At 35.9% G+C, this 19,336-nt stretch overlaps 2 protein-coding genes across 5 annotated transcripts; both read left to right on the top strand.

Moving 5' to 3' along the window:
• The first annotated feature begins 2,422 nt into the window (after positions 1-2,422).
• LOC111877083 (clavaminate synthase-like protein At3g21360) lies at positions 2,423-3,805 on the top strand. The gene is made up of 3 exons (XM_023873623.2): positions 2,423-2,839; positions 2,990-3,243; positions 3,350-3,805. The coding sequence occupies exons 1-3, from the start codon at positions 2,459-2,461 to the stop codon at positions 3,681-3,683; spliced, it is 969 nt and encodes a 322-aa protein (XP_023729391.1). The 5' UTR covers positions 2,423-2,458; the 3' UTR covers positions 3,684-3,805.
• A 1,509-nt stretch (positions 3,806-5,314) lies between these two features.
• LOC128133302 (uncharacterized) lies at positions 5,315-9,159 on the top strand. 4 transcript variants are annotated; one of them, XM_052770494.1, is made up of 6 exons: positions 5,315-5,690; positions 5,784-5,853; positions 5,922-6,051; positions 6,148-7,945; positions 8,021-8,270; positions 8,350-9,159. In XM_052770494.1, exons 1-6 carry the CDS (start codon positions 5,655-5,657, stop codon positions 9,096-9,098), a joined length of 3,033 nt encoding a protein of 1,010 aa, XP_052626454.1. In that variant the 5' UTR covers positions 5,315-5,654; the 3' UTR covers positions 9,099-9,159. The 4 variants fall into 4 exon arrangements, with proteins under 4 accessions (XP_052626454.1, XP_052626455.1, XP_052626452.1 ...); XM_052770495.1 differs by having other exon boundaries at positions 5,994-6,051; XM_052770492.1 differs by having other exon boundaries at positions 5,922-7,945.
• The last annotated feature ends 10,177 nt before the right edge of the window (positions 9,160-19,336 follow it).

A 19,336-nucleotide genomic window follows, 5' to 3' on the forward strand; every position in this document is an offset into this window, starting at 1 on the left:
GATGAAGCTGTTGAATTGTTTCAGGAAGCAAGAGAGATTTTGGAAGAAGAGTCTGGTCAGAGAGAGAGAGTGTGTGTGTGAGTAAGTGAGAGAGAGAGAGAGGGTCCCATTATTTTTTTAATTGTTAAAATAAATAAATAGATATTAAATTTAGAAAAATGAAAGAAAAATGAAAAATAAATACCCCAAGGGTATTATAGTCATTTCAATTTTCAGAGGGACTATTTTCACATACAAACCATTCCAAAAGGACCATAAATCCAAAAAACTCGGGGTTTGGACTAAAACCCAAAAATTTACATACCATAGGGACTATTTTTGCAATTTTATCATATATATATATATATATATATATATATATATATATATATATATATATATATATATATATATATATATATATATATATATATATATATATACACTTTTTCATTCAAAATAAATTATGAAATAAGGATACATGATTACATTCACCCGCATAAAGACATGAAACAATTGAGAGGATACATATATAACTAATTTTTAAATTATATATATATATATATATATATATATATATATATATATATATATATATATATATATATATATATATATATATATATATATATATATATATTATTTTGGTAAGTATTAGTTTTTATAAATATTGCATGTGTTTGAAAAGTATTAGTTATTGTAATATATTCATTAATATTTTGTTAAGTATTAGTTTTTATAAATATTGCAATGTGTTTGAAAAGTAAGAAAATAGATCGAAACGGAAGGCTTTACTTTTACAAAGATGTAGGTAAATTAATTTATTAAAAAGAACTTTTAATAAACAACTTTTAATATAGGAGGAGAAAGTTTAAAAGGTTTTATGCATAAAATTTTCAATATTTTGGGATAATTTTGATAAAGGGTTAAAAGATTTTTTTTTTAACTGAAAAATCTAATTATTTTGAAAAATCATATAATCTGTCATTTCTTGTTAAAATATAAAAAATAATTTTTTTTTAATTTGGATAAAATTTTAGATAATCATGATTTTTCTATCAAAAAGAATTTTATGATTTTATTAAAAAAAATTCAAAATAATAAGATTTTTCTATATAAAACCAACATTTTAAATGAATATTTCTTTTTATAAAATCAGAAAACTAATATGAAAAATTAAAAAGATTTATAAATAAAATTTGTGACTGAAAATTCACAATCAGATCTTATTTATAAATCTCTTAATTTTTTATATTAGTTTTCTAATTTAAACTTTCTCTACTATTATATATTGACAATTTCTTTTGACACATACGTAAACTTTCTCTTACTATATATTTACAATATCCCACGCCAACCTTTTTGACCACACATATTTTTTTTTGACATCGTCTATTCATCTTATACTTTTTGTAAAACTGTGTGAGTGTGAGTGGGTGAATGTATGGACACCTCATCATTTAACAATTTATGTGATGTGAGTGAGGATATATATAGGTTGAGTGCCAATTTAAATAAATGATACTAAATATATAAAATAGATACTTTGGTTTTATCTATCGTATAACATTTGAATATTATACACCATAAATGTTATTATCAGATTTTTTTTATTAGAAGGATCGAGTCCATGACTTTTAATTGAAGTTAGTGGGTCAAAAACGATTGTGAAGGAATCAGTCAATTATTTTGGTTTATTTAGAAACCTTTGTATATACTATATACTATCATGATGAATGTGATTAACTTAAGACAATTTTTTTCAAACATGAAACTTCGTAGCAGTTGAGGTGGAGGTTATAATCCGATATCCGATATTGATAATGAAGTAGTAGAGACGGAAAAGTCTGTAGAAGTAAAAGCATGAGAAAGACAGAGGATGTAAGAGCTTTGTGTCTTTTTATTTTAAAAAAGAATACAAATACAAAAAGGTAACTAAAAATAAATTTGTTAAATGGCATGCATGTAAATAATAAGTTTTGTCCTTTTTTCTTTTTTGAAGTTTAGCACAAAAGTAAGATGATCATTTCAATAAAATAACAGTCCGAGTAATTAGTGTTTAAAATAGTAAAACCAATCGCGTAACAACAATGAAATCGTAAGAAACAATCATTTAACGTTTTCGATAATTGTCTAAATGTGCCACTTTTACCAATCATGTATTTTGTATATTTTGTATAATTAAGAATTCTATTATTTCTATATTTTGTTCTTAATAACTCTTTTCATTACTTGAAAAATTAATAAAAAGTTAAAGAAAGTTGCCTTTAACAAAACAAAAGATCTATTCAATATCACCTTTACGAAAGTTGCATTAATCGTGTATATGTCAAGTCTTGGTCGTATACTCGTACATGTCAATTCTTGGTCGTATCATTAATGTAAACACAACATATTGTCAAAGCTATCACATTACAGACGGGCAATATAACTGCCTCAGAATATAATCCAAAGAGTCATAACCTAAAAAGCAATTCAAATGGCCACCGGAAAATTCTTCCGAGATATAGAGCTACCTCAGCAAAAACCTCAGGACAACGGCGTTTATTTCCCGGCGGTGTTATCCCCAAACCATAACACTGGTTCTACTGCAGTAGAAGAACTCCATGATTTTGAAGAAGCGATTAGAGTTCAGAAACCATGGCTAGAGTCTCTTCTCCAGAAAAGCGGTGCTATTCTCTTCCGAGGCTTCCCTGTTGCCACACCTTCGGACTTCAACAACGTTGTCGAAGCTTTCTCCTACGCTGAATTTCCCTACTTGGGTGGCATAGCCACTCGGACGAAGGTGGTTGGCCGGGTTTACACCGCAAATGAATCTCCTCTCCATATGGGAATTCCTTTTCATCACGAGATGTCTTACGTAAATTTCTCTATTCTATCACATGTCTATGCAATTGCATTTTTAATTTCGTTTTTCATGTTAACAGTCAGATGATCTGTATGGTTCTGTAACAGAATAGTTTTTACAAACTATATATATATTGATATGAATTTGGATCTCATATAACAGGCTCGTGATTTCCCCACCAAGTTATTTTTCTATTGTGACGAAGAACCCGGAGAAGGGGGAGAAACTCCGATAGTTTTAAGTCATATCATATACGAAAAGATGAAAGAGAGACACCCTGAGTTCGTTATGCAACTGGAGGAGCATGGGGTTACGTATACAGACTTTGCAAGCGATGAAAACGATCCATCATCATTCACTGGGAGGAGTTGGAAGTCGATATTCAAAACCAACGACAAGAATGTTGCTGAGGAAAGGTGTGTGTTTCTTCATAATTTACATTGGACCCCATAAAACAAGTAAGTGCACCAACTTCATATTAACATGCATGCATGGCTCACGAAAATCCTCCATTGATCACAGGGCAGCGAAGCTTGAGGTGAAGGTAGAATGGATTGGGAATGGTGCGAAACTTACAACAGCTACACTGCCAGCCATCAGGCTTGACAAAGAGAGTAGCCGGAAAACATGGTTCAACAGTCTTGCAGTTGGTAGCGATGCTGTTGTGGAGATCGGTAATGGCGACCCTGTGCCTGATGATGCTGTGGAAGATTACTTGAAGATCTTAGAAGAAGAGTGTGTTGCGATTCCTTGGAAGAAAGGCGATGTTCTTCTTATTAATAATTTGATGGTTCTTCATGGCCGACGACCACTACTAAAGCCACCACGTCGTGTGCTAGCTTCCCTTTGCAAGTGATCGGCGTTTCATTGCAGGCAAAAACAATATGTTGTAGTTTATAATTAATAGTAATAACCAGCGATTAATAAATGCAAATACCAAGCTAAATAAAAAATGCGTTTTTATAGGTTTCCATTTAATTCCTTTGCTGTGTTAGAAAAAAAAGGCCTAATAGATATTTAATTTGTTAGTTGGGTTGATATCCTCTCGCGCACCCATCGCTTGACACGGGTAAACGACTAAGTATATATATATATATATATATATATATATATATACCGCTGGAAAAAAAAAGTAATAGAAGCTGTCAAATATATATATATATATATATATATATATATATATATATATATATATATATATATATATAAACTAGCCGTTTACCCATGCCAATCGATGGGTGTGACAACGGTGGTTGAATGCTGAAAGATGAATTAAACCCTAGAAATGGAAACGTCAGCGATAAATATCCAAAATTTGTAAACAAAAATTGCGAGATTTGGGGAAATACGGAGATAAGGAATGAACCTGGTCAAAATAGCCTAAGAATAGAGGATAAGAGATTTAACATTTTCAACTGTTGACCATATGTACTCTACTCTTTTTGTAATGCATAAATTGATTGTACAAATGCATTGTATGTTTGTACGACTTAAATTCAGCATTTGACCAAAAATGCTTTATAAGGTAATTAAGATATATATATATATATATATATATATATATATATATATATATATATATATATATATATATATATATATATATATATATATATATATATATATATATCCTAATCTTAAAGAACATAAAAAATTTTATAAAAAATTTCAATTTTTTTTGTAAATAACCTTTATATAATTAAAAAAAATTACATCTATTAAAGAAGATGTAATCGAAGTTGTCAAAATATTATTAAAAGAAGTTGTAAAAAACAATTTAAAAAGAAAGTTTAAAAATAATCAAGTTGTAAAAAGTTATGGATGTTTAAAAAAAAAAAACTTTTTGTATCAGATTAGTAAAACAAAGTAAAAGTTGGGTCAAATTATAATAAAAAAAGTTAGCGTGGACTTTAAAAAAAAAAAAGATTGCACTAAAAACACATTGAGTTTTAGGTTATGCACTTATGTGCATTTGAATTCAATCATGTTTCCGTGTGTTATCCTTTAATGCATTTGAACCGTAACTTTATTTGTCTAACCATAGACGACACATTTAGCAACAAATAAAAACAATCACAATTTACAGTTATTCACTTAACACCAAAAAAAAACAGAGATAAATTGACATGTAATTTGCACCTTTATATAAACCCGTGTAGATTGAAAAGTTCCCTCCCTCTATCAAAATATTTCAATTTCCTCTTTCCATTTCCTCCAACGAAAACATAGCTTCCTTCTCTCTTGAAAATCGAAATCAAGCCTCCTTTTCTATTCCCTTTATTGAAAATTCATTATTACTCTCCATTGTTGAAATCAAAGTTTAATTTATTAATATTCTTGCTTCACTCATCTTCCATGGATTTTATACATTTATACATACATGCACCGTGTGTATATATATATATATATATATATATATATATATATATATATATATATATATATATATATATATATATATATATATATATATATATATATGACAAAACTGCAAATTTGGTCCTTGTGGTTTGGCAAAACCTTTGGATGGGGTCCAAAAAGTTTCCAGCTTGCACCAAAGGTCCAAAATCAAGGTTTTCATGGGTTTTTAGTCCATTCCGTCATTGACCGTTTGTTTGGGGCCGTTAGTGCCTTCACGTGCCCTCCATGTGAGGGCATTTTGGTCATTTTAGGTCCTAGCCTCCGTTGCCGCCACTTCAATTAATTAGATTGCAGACTGTACACTCCTTCGTCTTCTACTCATACCTCTTGATTCAAACGCAAAAACCCTAACGATCGTCTGAAAATTGGATTGTGTTCCTGCTTTTGAAAATGTGGGGACTTAGAAATGTTGGAGAGATTGTCAACGTTCAAGAAGTTTATGGTAAGATTCAAACTTAGAAAAACTCTGTATTTTATGATCAAGCTTCAAAATTTGAAAAACTGTAACTAACAATCGTCTCTTTCTGTTTTGAAGCTGGTTACCCCAACATATTCTCTATTGAACTTCATCACGGAGGGAGTTTCACAAAGTTTCCAAATATCAGGTATATTAACGGCCAAGTAAGGTACTTTGATGTTGTCGACATTGATGAATTTTCTGTTCATGAACTAGACTTGATGATGAGAGAATTAGGGTATGATGGTACTGAAATCATGTATTACCATTTCCGTTTGCCTAATGAAGGATTTGACTTTGGACTCCGAGCATTAGGTAACGATGATGATGTGCGTAATCTCTCACGGTATGTTACCCATAATAACAAAATGATTAAAGTGTACACAGAGCATGGTCAAACGAACTTGCTTACATATTTTATGTCCCCAACTGGTCCAAGAAGGGTTATAATAGAAGACATGGAGAAGCAGGATTCCATTAGACCCTCATCACCTGTAGTTGCTCATGAAGTGGTAACTCCAATCCAAATTGATGTTGGTGAGGGTGATTTAGGGTTAGCATTAACCTTATACAAATCAGCAACACCTGAATTTAGTAGGTCTAAAGGTTGGAAACATAGTAAAGGGGCATCGTCTTGTAGTACAAAGCTTAACTTGGATTGGGAAGGTGCTGAAAAAACAATGGCAAGTGGTGAAGTTGATAAGGGTAAGGGTGTAGAAGGATTTGTAGATGAATTTGTTGTAGTTGATGCAGAAAAAGAGTTAAACAAAGAGAATGATGTGAATGAAGAACTTGATGTGAACAAATCCAATGGTGAGGGTGTAGAAGGATTTGCAGATGAGGGGTATAGAGTTGTCATGGATAATGATCCTCAAGGAGTCAATGAATTTTCAACTAACATCAACATAGATGATGAGTTAATGACAAACTTTCAACCTTTTGAAGACCAAGATAGCATCCCATTTAATGGGTTTGAAGGCCAAGATAACATTCCTTTCAATGATGAGTGGAGACAAGAGGAGCCTGATGACATTGATTTTGAGAATCAAAACAGTGAAGATGAAGATAGTGACTTTATGATTGATGAGGACAACATAATTGAAGATGTTGACGTTGACATGGAGGATTTCAATCTAAATATTGATACAGAAGCAGAGTTCAATGGATGTCAAAGAATGGGTGGTCAAAGAAATGAAGATAGTGATGAAGAAGATGATTTGGAGGTAATTGACAATGACGAGTGGGATTCATTAAGTGAGGACTCAGGGGACAACAGGAAAAGAAGAGAAATGATCAAAGAGCTGGGGAAACAAACCTTATGTTCTGCTGGTGAGGTGCACAAGGTAGCTTTTCATATTGGGCAGAAATATAAAGCCAAGAAAGAATTGAAAGACAAAATTGACCTGCATGCTTTAGAGACAAGGAGGAATATCTCATTCACAAAAAACGACAAGAGTAGATTGGCAGCTGTTTGTGATGGAACTATAGTTTTAAATGCAAGTGGGGTAGGTGGACCTACCTCTGGGAAAAAGGTAAAGGGTAAAGATGTAAACTCAGATAAAGTTAAATGCACATGGAAACTTCATGCATCTAGGTCAAGTGAACAGGACTATTGGTTTATTAAGACCTATAATCAGAAACACATCTGTCTCCAAACACGAAAAATTAGATCTTGCACAGCAACATTTCTTTCCAAACGTATTATGGATCATATTGAAGCTAATCCTGGACTGCCTGTTCGTGCCCTACAAGAGCAACTCCAATCAACTTATGGAGTTAGTATTTCAGAAGAGAAAGCATTTAGGGCAAGAGCATTAGCCACCAAAAATGTTGCAGGGGATTACGTAAAGCAATATGCAGCTTTGAGAGACTATGTACTAGAGCTACAAAAGACAAATGAAGGTACAACTGTAAAGATTGATGTGGTTTCAGAACCTGTGGTTTCATCCCCAACCAGGCAATTCAGAAGGATATACGTGTGTTTAGGTCCTTTGAAGAAAGGTTTTAAGGCAGGTTTGAGAGAATTTTTAGGCTTAGATGGAGCCTTCATGAAGGGACCTTTCCCAGGTCAAATACTAAGTGCAGTTGGTGTTGATTCCAACAATGGAACCTACCCATTGGCATATGCTGTTGTTGAAAGTGAAAACACTTCAAGTTGGAAATGGTTTCTTCAGTGTCTTGCTGAAGATCTTGAGTTGTATTCAAATTCCAACTTCACCTTTATCAGTGATAGACAGAAGGTACTCTAGTTACATTTAATATTGCATACTAGTTGCATTACAGACTAATTTCTTATTTTGTTTTGGTGACAACAGGGTCTTCTACCAGCCATAGAACAATTGTTCCCTAATGCAGAACACAGGTTCTGTATTAGACACATATACCAGAACATGAGGATCAGATTTAAGACTACAGAATACAAGGAGTATTTTTGGAGGTGTGCTACAGCCACCACCATACCAGAGTTTGAAGCTGTAATGGTAGAGCTAAGGAATTATGACATAGAAGCATATCAGTGGCTCTTGAAAATCCCTCCACATCATTGGGCTAGAAGTCATTTTTCAGGTATTTTCTCAATTTGTTGTCTTATTTTTTATTGTAGTATAGATATACACTAACTGTTGTTTTCTTAATGAACTATTAGGAAGGGCAATTTCAGACATGTTATTGAATAACCTTTGTGAAGTGTTCAATAGCAAACTTGTTAAAGGGAGAGACAAACCCATTATCAGTTGTTTGGAGTTCATCAGAGAGTACCTTATGAAGAGAGTATGCAATGTGATGAAGGTGTTAAACAAGTGTCAAGGTCCATTAACTGCAACTGGTACTAGGATTTTGGAATCAAACACAACACTAGCTAGTAAGTATCATGCACGATGGAATGGGGGACAAAAGTATCAGGTTAAAGGTCCATGGAATGATCAACATGTGGTGGACATGGAGAAAAGGGAGTGTAGTTGTAGAAAGTGGGAGCTTACTGGAATTCCTTGCAAACATGCAATTGCAAGCCTAAATGAAATGGCAGACAATAATGAAAAGGTGGGAGAACTATACACCTATGTGCATAAGGTGTATTGGCTTGATACATGGAAAGAGATGTACTCCTTCAAGGTGGAGCCTATCAAAGGTAGAGCCATGTGGCCTAAGAGTGACTGCCCAACAACTCTTGTGCCTCCACCACACAACAAAGCTATAGGCAGGCCAAAAAAGAAAAGAAGGATTACAGCAGAGGAAAGGATTGAAATCCAGCAACGTAAGAGGCAAACAAACAGTCAAAGTCAAAATGATAATGAAACTCAATCACTGAGCAGGAAGTTTTTGACTGTGACATGTAGTAAGTGTAAGCAAAAGGGTCACAATGCCAGGACCTGCAAGGCCAAAGATGGGAATTGATGTTTAAGTACTTTTTATGTTTGTGAAGACTTGTTAATGCACTTTAGTTGGTACTTTGTTGCCTTTTTTTTTTATCTATTTTGATAATGTACTTTGATGCCCTTATGATAATGTACTTTAATGCCCTTTGTTGGTAATGATTGTGTTTTGGCATTTATCTGTTATGGTCCCCTTTTGGTAATGTTTTTTGTTATTTGTTTATGTTGTACTGTCAAAGCATGAAGATGTTATGGCAATGTACTTAATGTATGCATATAAAACCATTACAATTGCATATTCAAACGTAGAGAAAAACCATTACACTTGCATATCATGTCAAGATCAAACCTTTATAATTTCATATTCATAAAAGGATAAAACCATTACACTTCCCATTGTCATAAAAGCATTACATATACAATGATCCAAAAGATAACACTTTTAAGTGGTTACTACCAACAAAAACATATATAAACCACAATTAAACCTTCTAGCACCAAAAGACCACATTTTTAAGTGGTTACTACCAACAAAAAAGTCCTAACCTCTAATTCCTATTTCCAAAACAGCACAAACAACAGAAACAGAACCCACGAGACAAGCAAACACATCTTCAGCTGGCCCACTTCAACCTCATACCTATTCATTGTTCTCAACAGTCCTGGTATGATAACAGTTGATCTTTGACACATAGGGGGATCGAACCACCCCAAAAATCCACATCTGGATCCCTACAAGAATACATTAAAGTAGAAGAGTTATTGCATAACTACCGAAATATCATAACCTAATATGAGTTTGCTTACCATTTTAGGGCATGCATAGAAACGTCGACCAGGGTTTCGTGAAGTCCATGAGGTTCGCACAACAGCAACGTTCCCACAGAAGCAGAGCACCATTTTTGAATCTCGTAGCAGTAGAAGTAGACGAGACACGAAGAAGAAGAATCCTTTGAGAGACGAAGAAGAAGCCCTTTTGTTGCTTCTCTGTAAATAAAAATGAAGAAGAAGAAGAGGATTGCGTATGAGTATGTATATAAAGGAGAAATATGATATTATTTAAAATAAGTACGTAAAATGACCAAAATGCCCTCACATGGAGGGCACGTGAAGGCACTAACGGCCCCAAACAAACGGTCAATGACGGAATGGACTAAAAACCCATGAAAACCTTGATTTTGGACCTTTGGTGCAAGCTGGAAACTTTTTGGACCCCATCCAAAGGTTTTGCCAAACCACAAGGACCAAATTTGCAGTTTTGTCTATATATATATATATATATATATATATATATATATATATATATATATATATATATATATATATATATATATATATTACAAATTAAAAAATTCAAAAATCAAATTATATATAACTTGTTGGTCACCGGAGAAGGGTGGTGTGGGTACTCCGGTAGCAACGGTAATGGAATTCTAGAAGCTACAACTAAACAGTGGAACAAGCTGAAGAAATCATGGAATCGGTATAAAATTTGGTTTGGTGGTATGTGGGGAGAAGAGAAAGAGAAAGAAAAAAGACGGAGGAGAAGCACCTATAGTGTTGTTGGTGCTATGGTGGTTGTTAATAATGAGTTTTGTCATGACTGATATTGTGGTGGTCGCCTATGACGAGTTTTGTCATCGTCGGTAGTGAAGGGGGGTGCTAGTGGTCTTTGTCGGTGAAAATCCGAAGAAATTGCTCAAATCAGTATCAAATCGCCACAGAATGGTTAAAGAGAAAAGGGTCGTAGATGCAGGAAAGAATGAACCGAATGGGATTAATCTACGACAAATTTTTGCAGTGACGGTACATAATTAACGGCGACACGTAGGAGGGAAATTTTCGCAAGCCATTTTTCTAGTATTAACGACGACACCTGTCTCCGCTATTAATGTCACTTCTATTGGTATTATATTGACACATGTCTCCAACCATTAGATATATCCAACATATCAACGACTATGATTACAAGATGAGACTTCACACAGATCATTAATGTACACAATAGTAGTGACACTAAAGCGTGTATGTTTGGTTGCTAACCATGGTTGTCATCATTAATAGTCTTCGCTTGAACTCTGACCAGTTATGGTGAAATTATGTTTGCCTAAAATCTATTGAAGATGAGGGAAGCAAGAATATTAATCAATGATATGTGCATATCTACGTATATATTTTACATCATATCTTAATATTATTAGCTATATTTATGCTTATTATAGAACAAAAGGTACTTATTATGTTTAATATTTGTTATGTAGCACAAAAGACATTCTCGGAAGCAATATGGAAGCTGGAAGCAGGAAAATGCGAGCTTAGGCAAGAAGAAGACACAAGAGGGATGTTGTTGGACAGCTTGACCCATCGACAGTATTTTGACCATATCGCATGACTCGTAACTCCGGTTGACGTGATTTAAAATGATTTGAAAACTAGACACAATTTCGGACAACTTTCATGTTTTGAGAAAATATTGATTCTCGATAACCACAACATGGTGATGCGACCACGACGTGGTGAATGGAATCTTCGCGATTCTTGGCGCCGACTTGGAGAATACGGAATTTACACGAAGACAACGACGTGGTGCCTTTACCACATTGTGGTGGCTAGATTTTAGGCAAGTATATATATCTGAACATTATGACGAATTGGGGGACTTGGAGGTGACTTTCTGGAGAAGTATTACAAAAAAGAACCTCTAGAAAACCCTTAGAAGAGGAGGAAACGATTGGAGCTCAATAGTTGAAGAGATCTAGAAGAAAACATCATCAATTCATTCGGTTTAATCATGTCACTTTTCCATAAGCTTGTGTGTTTGATTTTAAATATGAGTAGTTAAACTTCTTTACATTCGTTTGGTTAGATGAAACCCTAATAACTATGGTTTAGTTTATTAGTTTATGGATTTGTAAAAGTTGGTTTGGATCTTGTGTTTTATTAACTTACCTAGTGTGACATCCCTAAAATCACGGCCAGAAAAGACCAATTTTGTTTATTCTTTGTTTAAAAATCAGAGTAACATTTTAAATAAAAGTGTTGCGGAATTTGTCCCAAAACAAAATATGATAAAGATTTATCAAAATCATTTCCATAGAAATGTATTTCATTAAAAGACTTGGGATGTCATGTTCGTACAGATAAAAAACATAAACAGTACAATATAAGCCTTACTACATTATTTCATATCTACATGCCTATATCCGTAATCCCTCGTCCAAACATCATATCTATGCTCAAGCGCCACTACCTGTAATACATAAAACTGAGTGGGTCAGGCTTGGGAGCCTGGTGAGCACATAGGGTTTTCAACCCACAATAAATAAGTTTATTAATTTCATCCATGAATAATAACCCGATTACCCGTTCCCGTTATCCTCACTTTACGTCCCTAAACACCTATCATAAGGGACCTAGCCTAAGGATCATTATCGGGACGGACACTACTGCTAAGGGGATTCCTCAGCAATAAATGTCCTAAAGGCAACCATGTGGGGGATGGAGTACACCGGTGAACACATCGTTCACAAACACCTACAGGTTGCGAGCCTGCTAGTGTTCCAATGGACTGTCTAGAAGAGTCTGTGGTCGTCATCCATACTCCACTGGATGACAAAATCAACAACACCAACATTGAGGCCTCTCATCATTTTATCACACATCACCTATTACATCTACCCATGTTTTACCCTAACATTTTTGTAGATATAAAATACATATACAGTTTAAATCATTGAAAACATGTATAACAATGTTCATCCAGCATAGATAGCAAATATTCAGATAATATGCACACATAGCACGTAGTTTATATAAAATACTTCATATCTATGTGTAAGCTGAAAGTAACTATGCACTCACTTGTTAAAGTGATGATTCCAAAATCGGGCAGCACTTGCTTCTAACGATTCTATTTTCCTTCAAAGAAACCTATCATTATTACCACTAGGGTTTAGTCTAATATTCACCGCGACTAATTAATAGTCTTAGTATTATTATTATTATTATTATTATTATTATTATTATTATTATTATTATTATTATATAAGCGTTAAACAATATTTTCCAACCACTATGTACAGACAGGGGTCAGACATAAAACACCGGAGGGCAGGATCATTTTGGCATATAGAACTTCTGAAATCCAACAACCCTATGCAGCCCTTTAAACCAGATTCTCCGTACCGCGAGTAGTTAAAAAAAATATTATAACGACACTTATATAAGTTATAATAATAGCTCAAATATTTATTATAAGTTCATAATAACAATACTAATTTTAAATATAAGCTATATTAAAATAAGGTAAGCATAACTTACTTACAAGGGGGTTTTAGCTAGGAGTCGGGCTCTGCAGGGGCAGAACTTCGTCCCTGAATCTTTCTAAGAAAGATTCGTGCAACGCTTCAGCGCTCACCTTACTATACTAAACTACAGAAAGAGAAGTCGAATCACGATGGACCGAAATGCTCGGGGGATAAGGAGAGAAAGACTCTTGAATCAAGAGAATGATGCAAGAAATATGAGAGCCCAAGGCTCTTATTTATACTAATTGAATTTTCAAAAACTACCCTCCATAATTACTTAATGACCTTTTAGTTATATAAACAACTAAACACCCCTCTATAATACTATTTTAAATGGATTTAATGATATTTGTACTAAACTAATGTCGAAAGAACTCAACATTAGTCTTATAATGACCGCATCGTCGATACCTTTCTAATGATATATACATATGTATATATATGTGTACGTATACATGATTTATACTTTATTTTAATACGTAAATATGCTATTATAATTTGTAACTCGTTCATACGAACTCCGTTTTTGAAGTTCTTTATATCCACGCGTAGGTGGAGACGTACTCTACAACTTTCGTTTAGATTCCGTCGGCTAATTTTGACTTTATTTTTAAAGTTATATTTTTAACAGGCCGGAACATGATTGGTCCGTTAAATCCTCATAACTTCTTCATCCGACATCCGTTTTCGCCCATCTTTTTATCGTTACGCTACTCTCAACGAGATCTTCGATTCTCGTTTAGGTCGTGTCGGCTAAAAACCGCTCGATCTAATATTCGAATTTCGGGTTGTGCACTGCTAACTCGAAACTTCGAAAAATCATAACTTCTTCATACGAAGTCAGATTTGGGCGTTCTTTTTATCGATGTTCTTAGTTTAACATATTCTATGACTTTCGTTTAGATCGATAAGGCTAAATCTCGCTCTATCGTAAATTCACTATTTATGCTTCCTGGTATCGTGTCGGTTTTGCCGTAAAACTTCGACGGGTCATAACTTCTTCGTTATAACTCAGATTTCGGCGTTCTTTATATGTACGGAAACCTTGAGACATATCATACAACTTTATGTAGTGATATAGGGATTATCTCACACTTTAATTTTGCCGCTCATTTTTATTCTTTATTAATTATACATTTATAATTAAATAGTAAGCACATAAACACACACAATTCACATAATACTCAAATATTTCATCTTTATTACTTCAAAAAGAGTTACAATAGTTGACCTAGACTATTACATTGACAAAAATGCTTAGCCCTGAAACCCGGGCGTTACAATTCTCTCCCCCTTAGGATGATTCACTCCCGGAATCATGCATCAGCAAACAGATGTGGATAACGACTCATCATGTCATCCTCTGTTTCCCAAGTAAGATTCGGCCAATTCGAATGTTTCCATCGGACTAGCACTAAGTCGACCATCTTGCGTCGTAACTTCTTAGTCTTACGGTCAACAATTGCCTCGGGCTCTTCGATCAGCCTCTTATTCTCATCCATCCTTAACTCTGAGATTGGAATTATGTCGGGAACATCTCCTGTGAATTTCCTCAAATAACACACATGGAAGGTGTTATGAAAACCATTGAGTTCTTCGGGCAATTCCAGCTTGTAAGCTTGGTTCCCAATTTTCTGAAGAACTTTGAACGGTCCAATAAACCTTGGACTCAACTTTCCTCGTTTCCCAAATCGTATAAGTCCCTTCCACGGTGAGACTTTAAGCAAAACAGAATCCCCAACTTCAAAAGTTATCGGTCGTCTTTTCTTGTCAGCATAGCTCTTCTGACGATCCTGAGCTGCTAACATCCTTTCCCTAATCACCTTCAACTTCTCAGCAGTCTCATGGACTATCTCGGGACCCATAAACTGCTTCTCTCCGGCTTCAAGCCAACAAGACGGCGTACGACACTTTTGTCCATACAAGGCTTGGTAAGGTGCCATCTTGATGCTCGAGTGGAAACTGTTGTTGTACGAAAATTCTACCATAGGTAAGTGCTCGTCCCAGTTCCCTTGGAACTCGAGGGTACATGCTCTCAGCATATCTTCCAGTGTCTGAATCGTTCTTTCACTTTGGCTATCAGTTTGCGGATGGTAAGCAGTACTCAAACACAACTTTGTACCCAACTCCTCTTGTATACTCCTCCAAAACCTCGACGTGAAGCGACTATCACGATCTGATACAATCGTAAGAGGAACATCGTGAAGTCTTACAATTTCCTTCACGTAAGCATTTGCGAGCTTATCCATAGACCACTTCTCGTTGGCTGCTATGAAGTGTGCACTCTTGGTGAAACGATCCACGACTACTCAAATCATTTCGTGTCCGTTCTTCGTCTTGGGCAGTTTAGTCACAAAATCCATGGTGATGTCTTCCCATTTACCCATGGGTACAGGTAAAGATTCTAAACTCCCATACGGTTTCTGATGCTGTGCCTTAACTCTCGCACATGTCATGCATTCGACCACATACTTCGCAACATCGAGCTTCATCGTCGGCCACCAGTAGTAGGGTTTTAGGTCGCTATACATTTTAGTGCTACCGGGATGAATCGAGTACATGGTCTTGTGGGCTTCTTCCATCAGAAGATCTCTTATTCCTCCCGTCTTAGGTACCCAAATTCAATCTTGGAATACCTTTAGTCCTCGATTGTTTGTACCGAACACTAACGTTTTGCCCAAACGTTCTTCCTTTCGGTCATTTTTCTCTAAAGCTTCGTCTTGAGATTTCCTGATACTTTCCACAATCGTCGAGACAACTTCGATTCTCAATGCTCTTGGCCTCTTCCTTTCAAGATTGACTTTTCAACTGAGGGCATCAGCAACAATATTTGCTTTACCGGGGTGGTAAAGTATCTCACAGTCATAGTCCTTGAGTAGTTCTAGCCAGCGTCGTTGCCTCATATTCAATTCTTTCTGATTAAAGAGATACTAGAGACTCTTATGATCAGTGAAAAGCTTGCACTTCGTGCCATAGAGGTAATGCCTCCATATTTTTAAGGCAAATACTACCGCTGCCAACTCCAAATCATGAGTGGGGTAGTTCTTTTCGTGCTCTTTCAATTGTCGAGATGCGTATGCTATCACCTTTTCTCTTTGGGTCAGAACACAACCCAACCCGACTCCAGATGCGTCACTGTAAACTGTGAAGTCTTCAACTCCATCGGGTAGAGAAAGTATCGGTGCTTCGCATAACTTCTTCTTTAGCTTCTCGAATGCCTCTTCGTGTTTCTCACTCCATGTATATGTGGCTCCTTTGTGGGTCAAAGCTGTCAATGGAGAAGCTATCGAAGAAAAGCTTTGGATAAATCGTCGATAATATCCGGCTAATCCTAGAAAGCTTCGGATCTCCGTGGGACTCTTTGGACGTTCCCACTTCATTACAGCTTCGATTTTTGCTGGGTCAACCATTATCCCTTCTTGGTTAACCACATGACCCAAGAATTGGACTTATCGGATCCAAAAATCACACTTGGAGAACTTAACGTAAAGCTTCTCCTTCTTTAACACTTCCAACACTTCCCGTAGATGCTTGCCATGCTCCTCTTGGCTTTTTGAGTAGATCAGAATGTCGTCGATGAACAGTATCACGGATTTATCAAGGAATGGTTTACAAACCCTATTCATCAAATCCATGAATGCTGCTGGAGTATTGGTTAGTCCAAACAACATAACCAAGAACTCGTAGTGTCCATATCTCGTCCTGAATGCAGTCTTCTCAATATCCTGCTCTCTCACTTTCAGCTTATGATATCCCGACCTAAGATCGATCTTTGAGAAGTAGCTCAAACCTTGCAGCTGATCGAATAGGTCATCAATCCTCGGCAATGGATACTTGTTCTTCACTGTTGCCTTGTTCAGCTCTCGGTAGTCTATACACATTCTCATGCTTCCGTCCTTCTTCTTTACGAATAACACCGGAGCTCCCCAGGGTGATGAACTAGGTCGAATGAAACCGTTGTCCAACAGCTCCTGAAGTTGCGTCATAAGCTCCTTTATCTCCGTCGGTGCTAATTGATAAGGTGCTTTTGCTATTGGTGTTGTACCTGGTAACAAGTCTATACGAAACTCCACTTGTCTATCAGGTGGTAATCCGGGAAGATCTTCGGGAAAGACTTCCGGATAATCGCACACAACTGGTATATTTTTCACCTCTTTCTTTTCCTTCTTAGCATCGATTACGAATGCCAAGTATGATGCACATCCTTTGGACAAACATTTCCTGGCTTTCATTAGGGAGATGATTCCAGAATTCACTCTGCGTTTGTCCCCGTACACCATAAATGATTCCTTTCCGGGTGGGTTCACCCTTACTATCTTCTTTTGACATTGAATCTCAGCATCGTTGGCGCTAAGCCAATCCATACCCAAAACGATGTCGAAACCTTTTAACTCTATGGGTAATAGCTCTTCGTGGAATTCGTTTCCGTTTAGGTCGATGACGATGTTCCTAATACGATCACTAACAGGTACGAATTTGCCACTGACAACTTCTACAATCAGGGCATTATCAAGTTTTTCTACAGGCAATGCTAATTTCCCACAAAATTTATGCGACACAAAGGAGTAGTTGGCTCCCGAATCAAATAGTATATTTGCAGGCAAACCATTTACAAGAAAGGTACCTGAAACGACGTCTACTGCCTCCTTCGTAGCCTCGAGCGTCATCTGGAAGGCTCTCGCCTTCGGATTTGGTGGTATGTTGGGTCTTCCTGCCTCCTTCTTCTTCGGGCAATCCTTTGAAATGTGCCCCTCCTCGTTGCACTCATAACAGACCTTCTTAGTGAACGTGCATTCGTTGGCGTAGTGCCCAGGCTTTCCGCATTTGAAACAAGTGACCCCTTCGTCACACTTTCCAGAGTGCTTCTTCTTGCACTTGTCACACCACTTCGCTTCTGATCCTCCTCCTCTCAAACCAGACTTCGAGAATCTACTCTTCTTGTTAGACTTCGAGGATCCATCAAACTTCCGTTTCTCACCAACCTCAGCCCTTTCCAGACCTCTTTCCTTTTGTTGGGTCTCCACATTCTTAGCTGCCAAGATGGCGGCTTTCAGAGTGGTATTTTGCTTGACCATTGGACAAAAGTCCGCTGATAATCCGAGGGCAAATTTGTTAAACTTGGAGAGTTCAGTTGGGACGAGGTGAGGAACAAGCTTCATTTTCTCAGTAAAGCTTGTAGCGTATTCAGTAACGTTCATGCTAGTACTAAAGGTGAATTTAGATCTTTATTTAGGATAAACGTTTAAATCGTCCTTATCACTCCGAAACGTTTACATGCTAGTTCTAATATCGTAGTCGTACGTTTAGAATCCTAAACACATAAGGTTTCCAGATCCGGTCGGCAACAGACCATAGATCCGAACAAATAACAGTATATATCATGCACAAAGCATTTAGCACATAAAAGCATTTTAGGCATAATTCCTAAAATAAGCTAGTGCTCCCACCTCACAATCATCGCTTAACATTCTAAGTTTAAGTCTAGAAACCCTACAAATTCCTAGTTCGCTTAAACTAATGCTCTGATACCAACTGTGACATCCCCAAAATCACGGCCAGAAAAGACCGATTTTGTTTATGCTTTGTTTAAAAATCAGAGTAACATTTTAAATAAAAGTGTTGCGGAATTTGTCCCAAAACAAAATATGATAAAGATTTATCAAAATCATTTCCATAGAAATGTATTTCATTAAAAGACTTGGGATGTCATGTTCGTACAGATCAAAAGCATAAACAGTATAACAATGTTCATCCAGCATAGATAGCAAGTATTCAGATAATATACACACATAGCACGTAGTTTATATAAAATACTTCATATCTATCTGTAAGCTGAAAGTAACTATGCACTCACTTGTTAAAGTGATGATTCCAAAATCGGGCAGCGCTTGCTTCTAACGATTGTATTTTCTTTCAACGAAACCTAGCATTATTACCACTAGGGTTTAGTCTA

This window comes from Lactuca sativa, chromosome 4 (genome assembly GCF_002870075.4).
Source record: "Lactuca sativa cultivar Salinas chromosome 4, Lsat_Salinas_v11, whole genome shotgun sequence".
Taxonomy (NCBI): domain Eukaryota; kingdom Viridiplantae; phylum Streptophyta; class Magnoliopsida; order Asterales; family Asteraceae; genus Lactuca; species Lactuca sativa.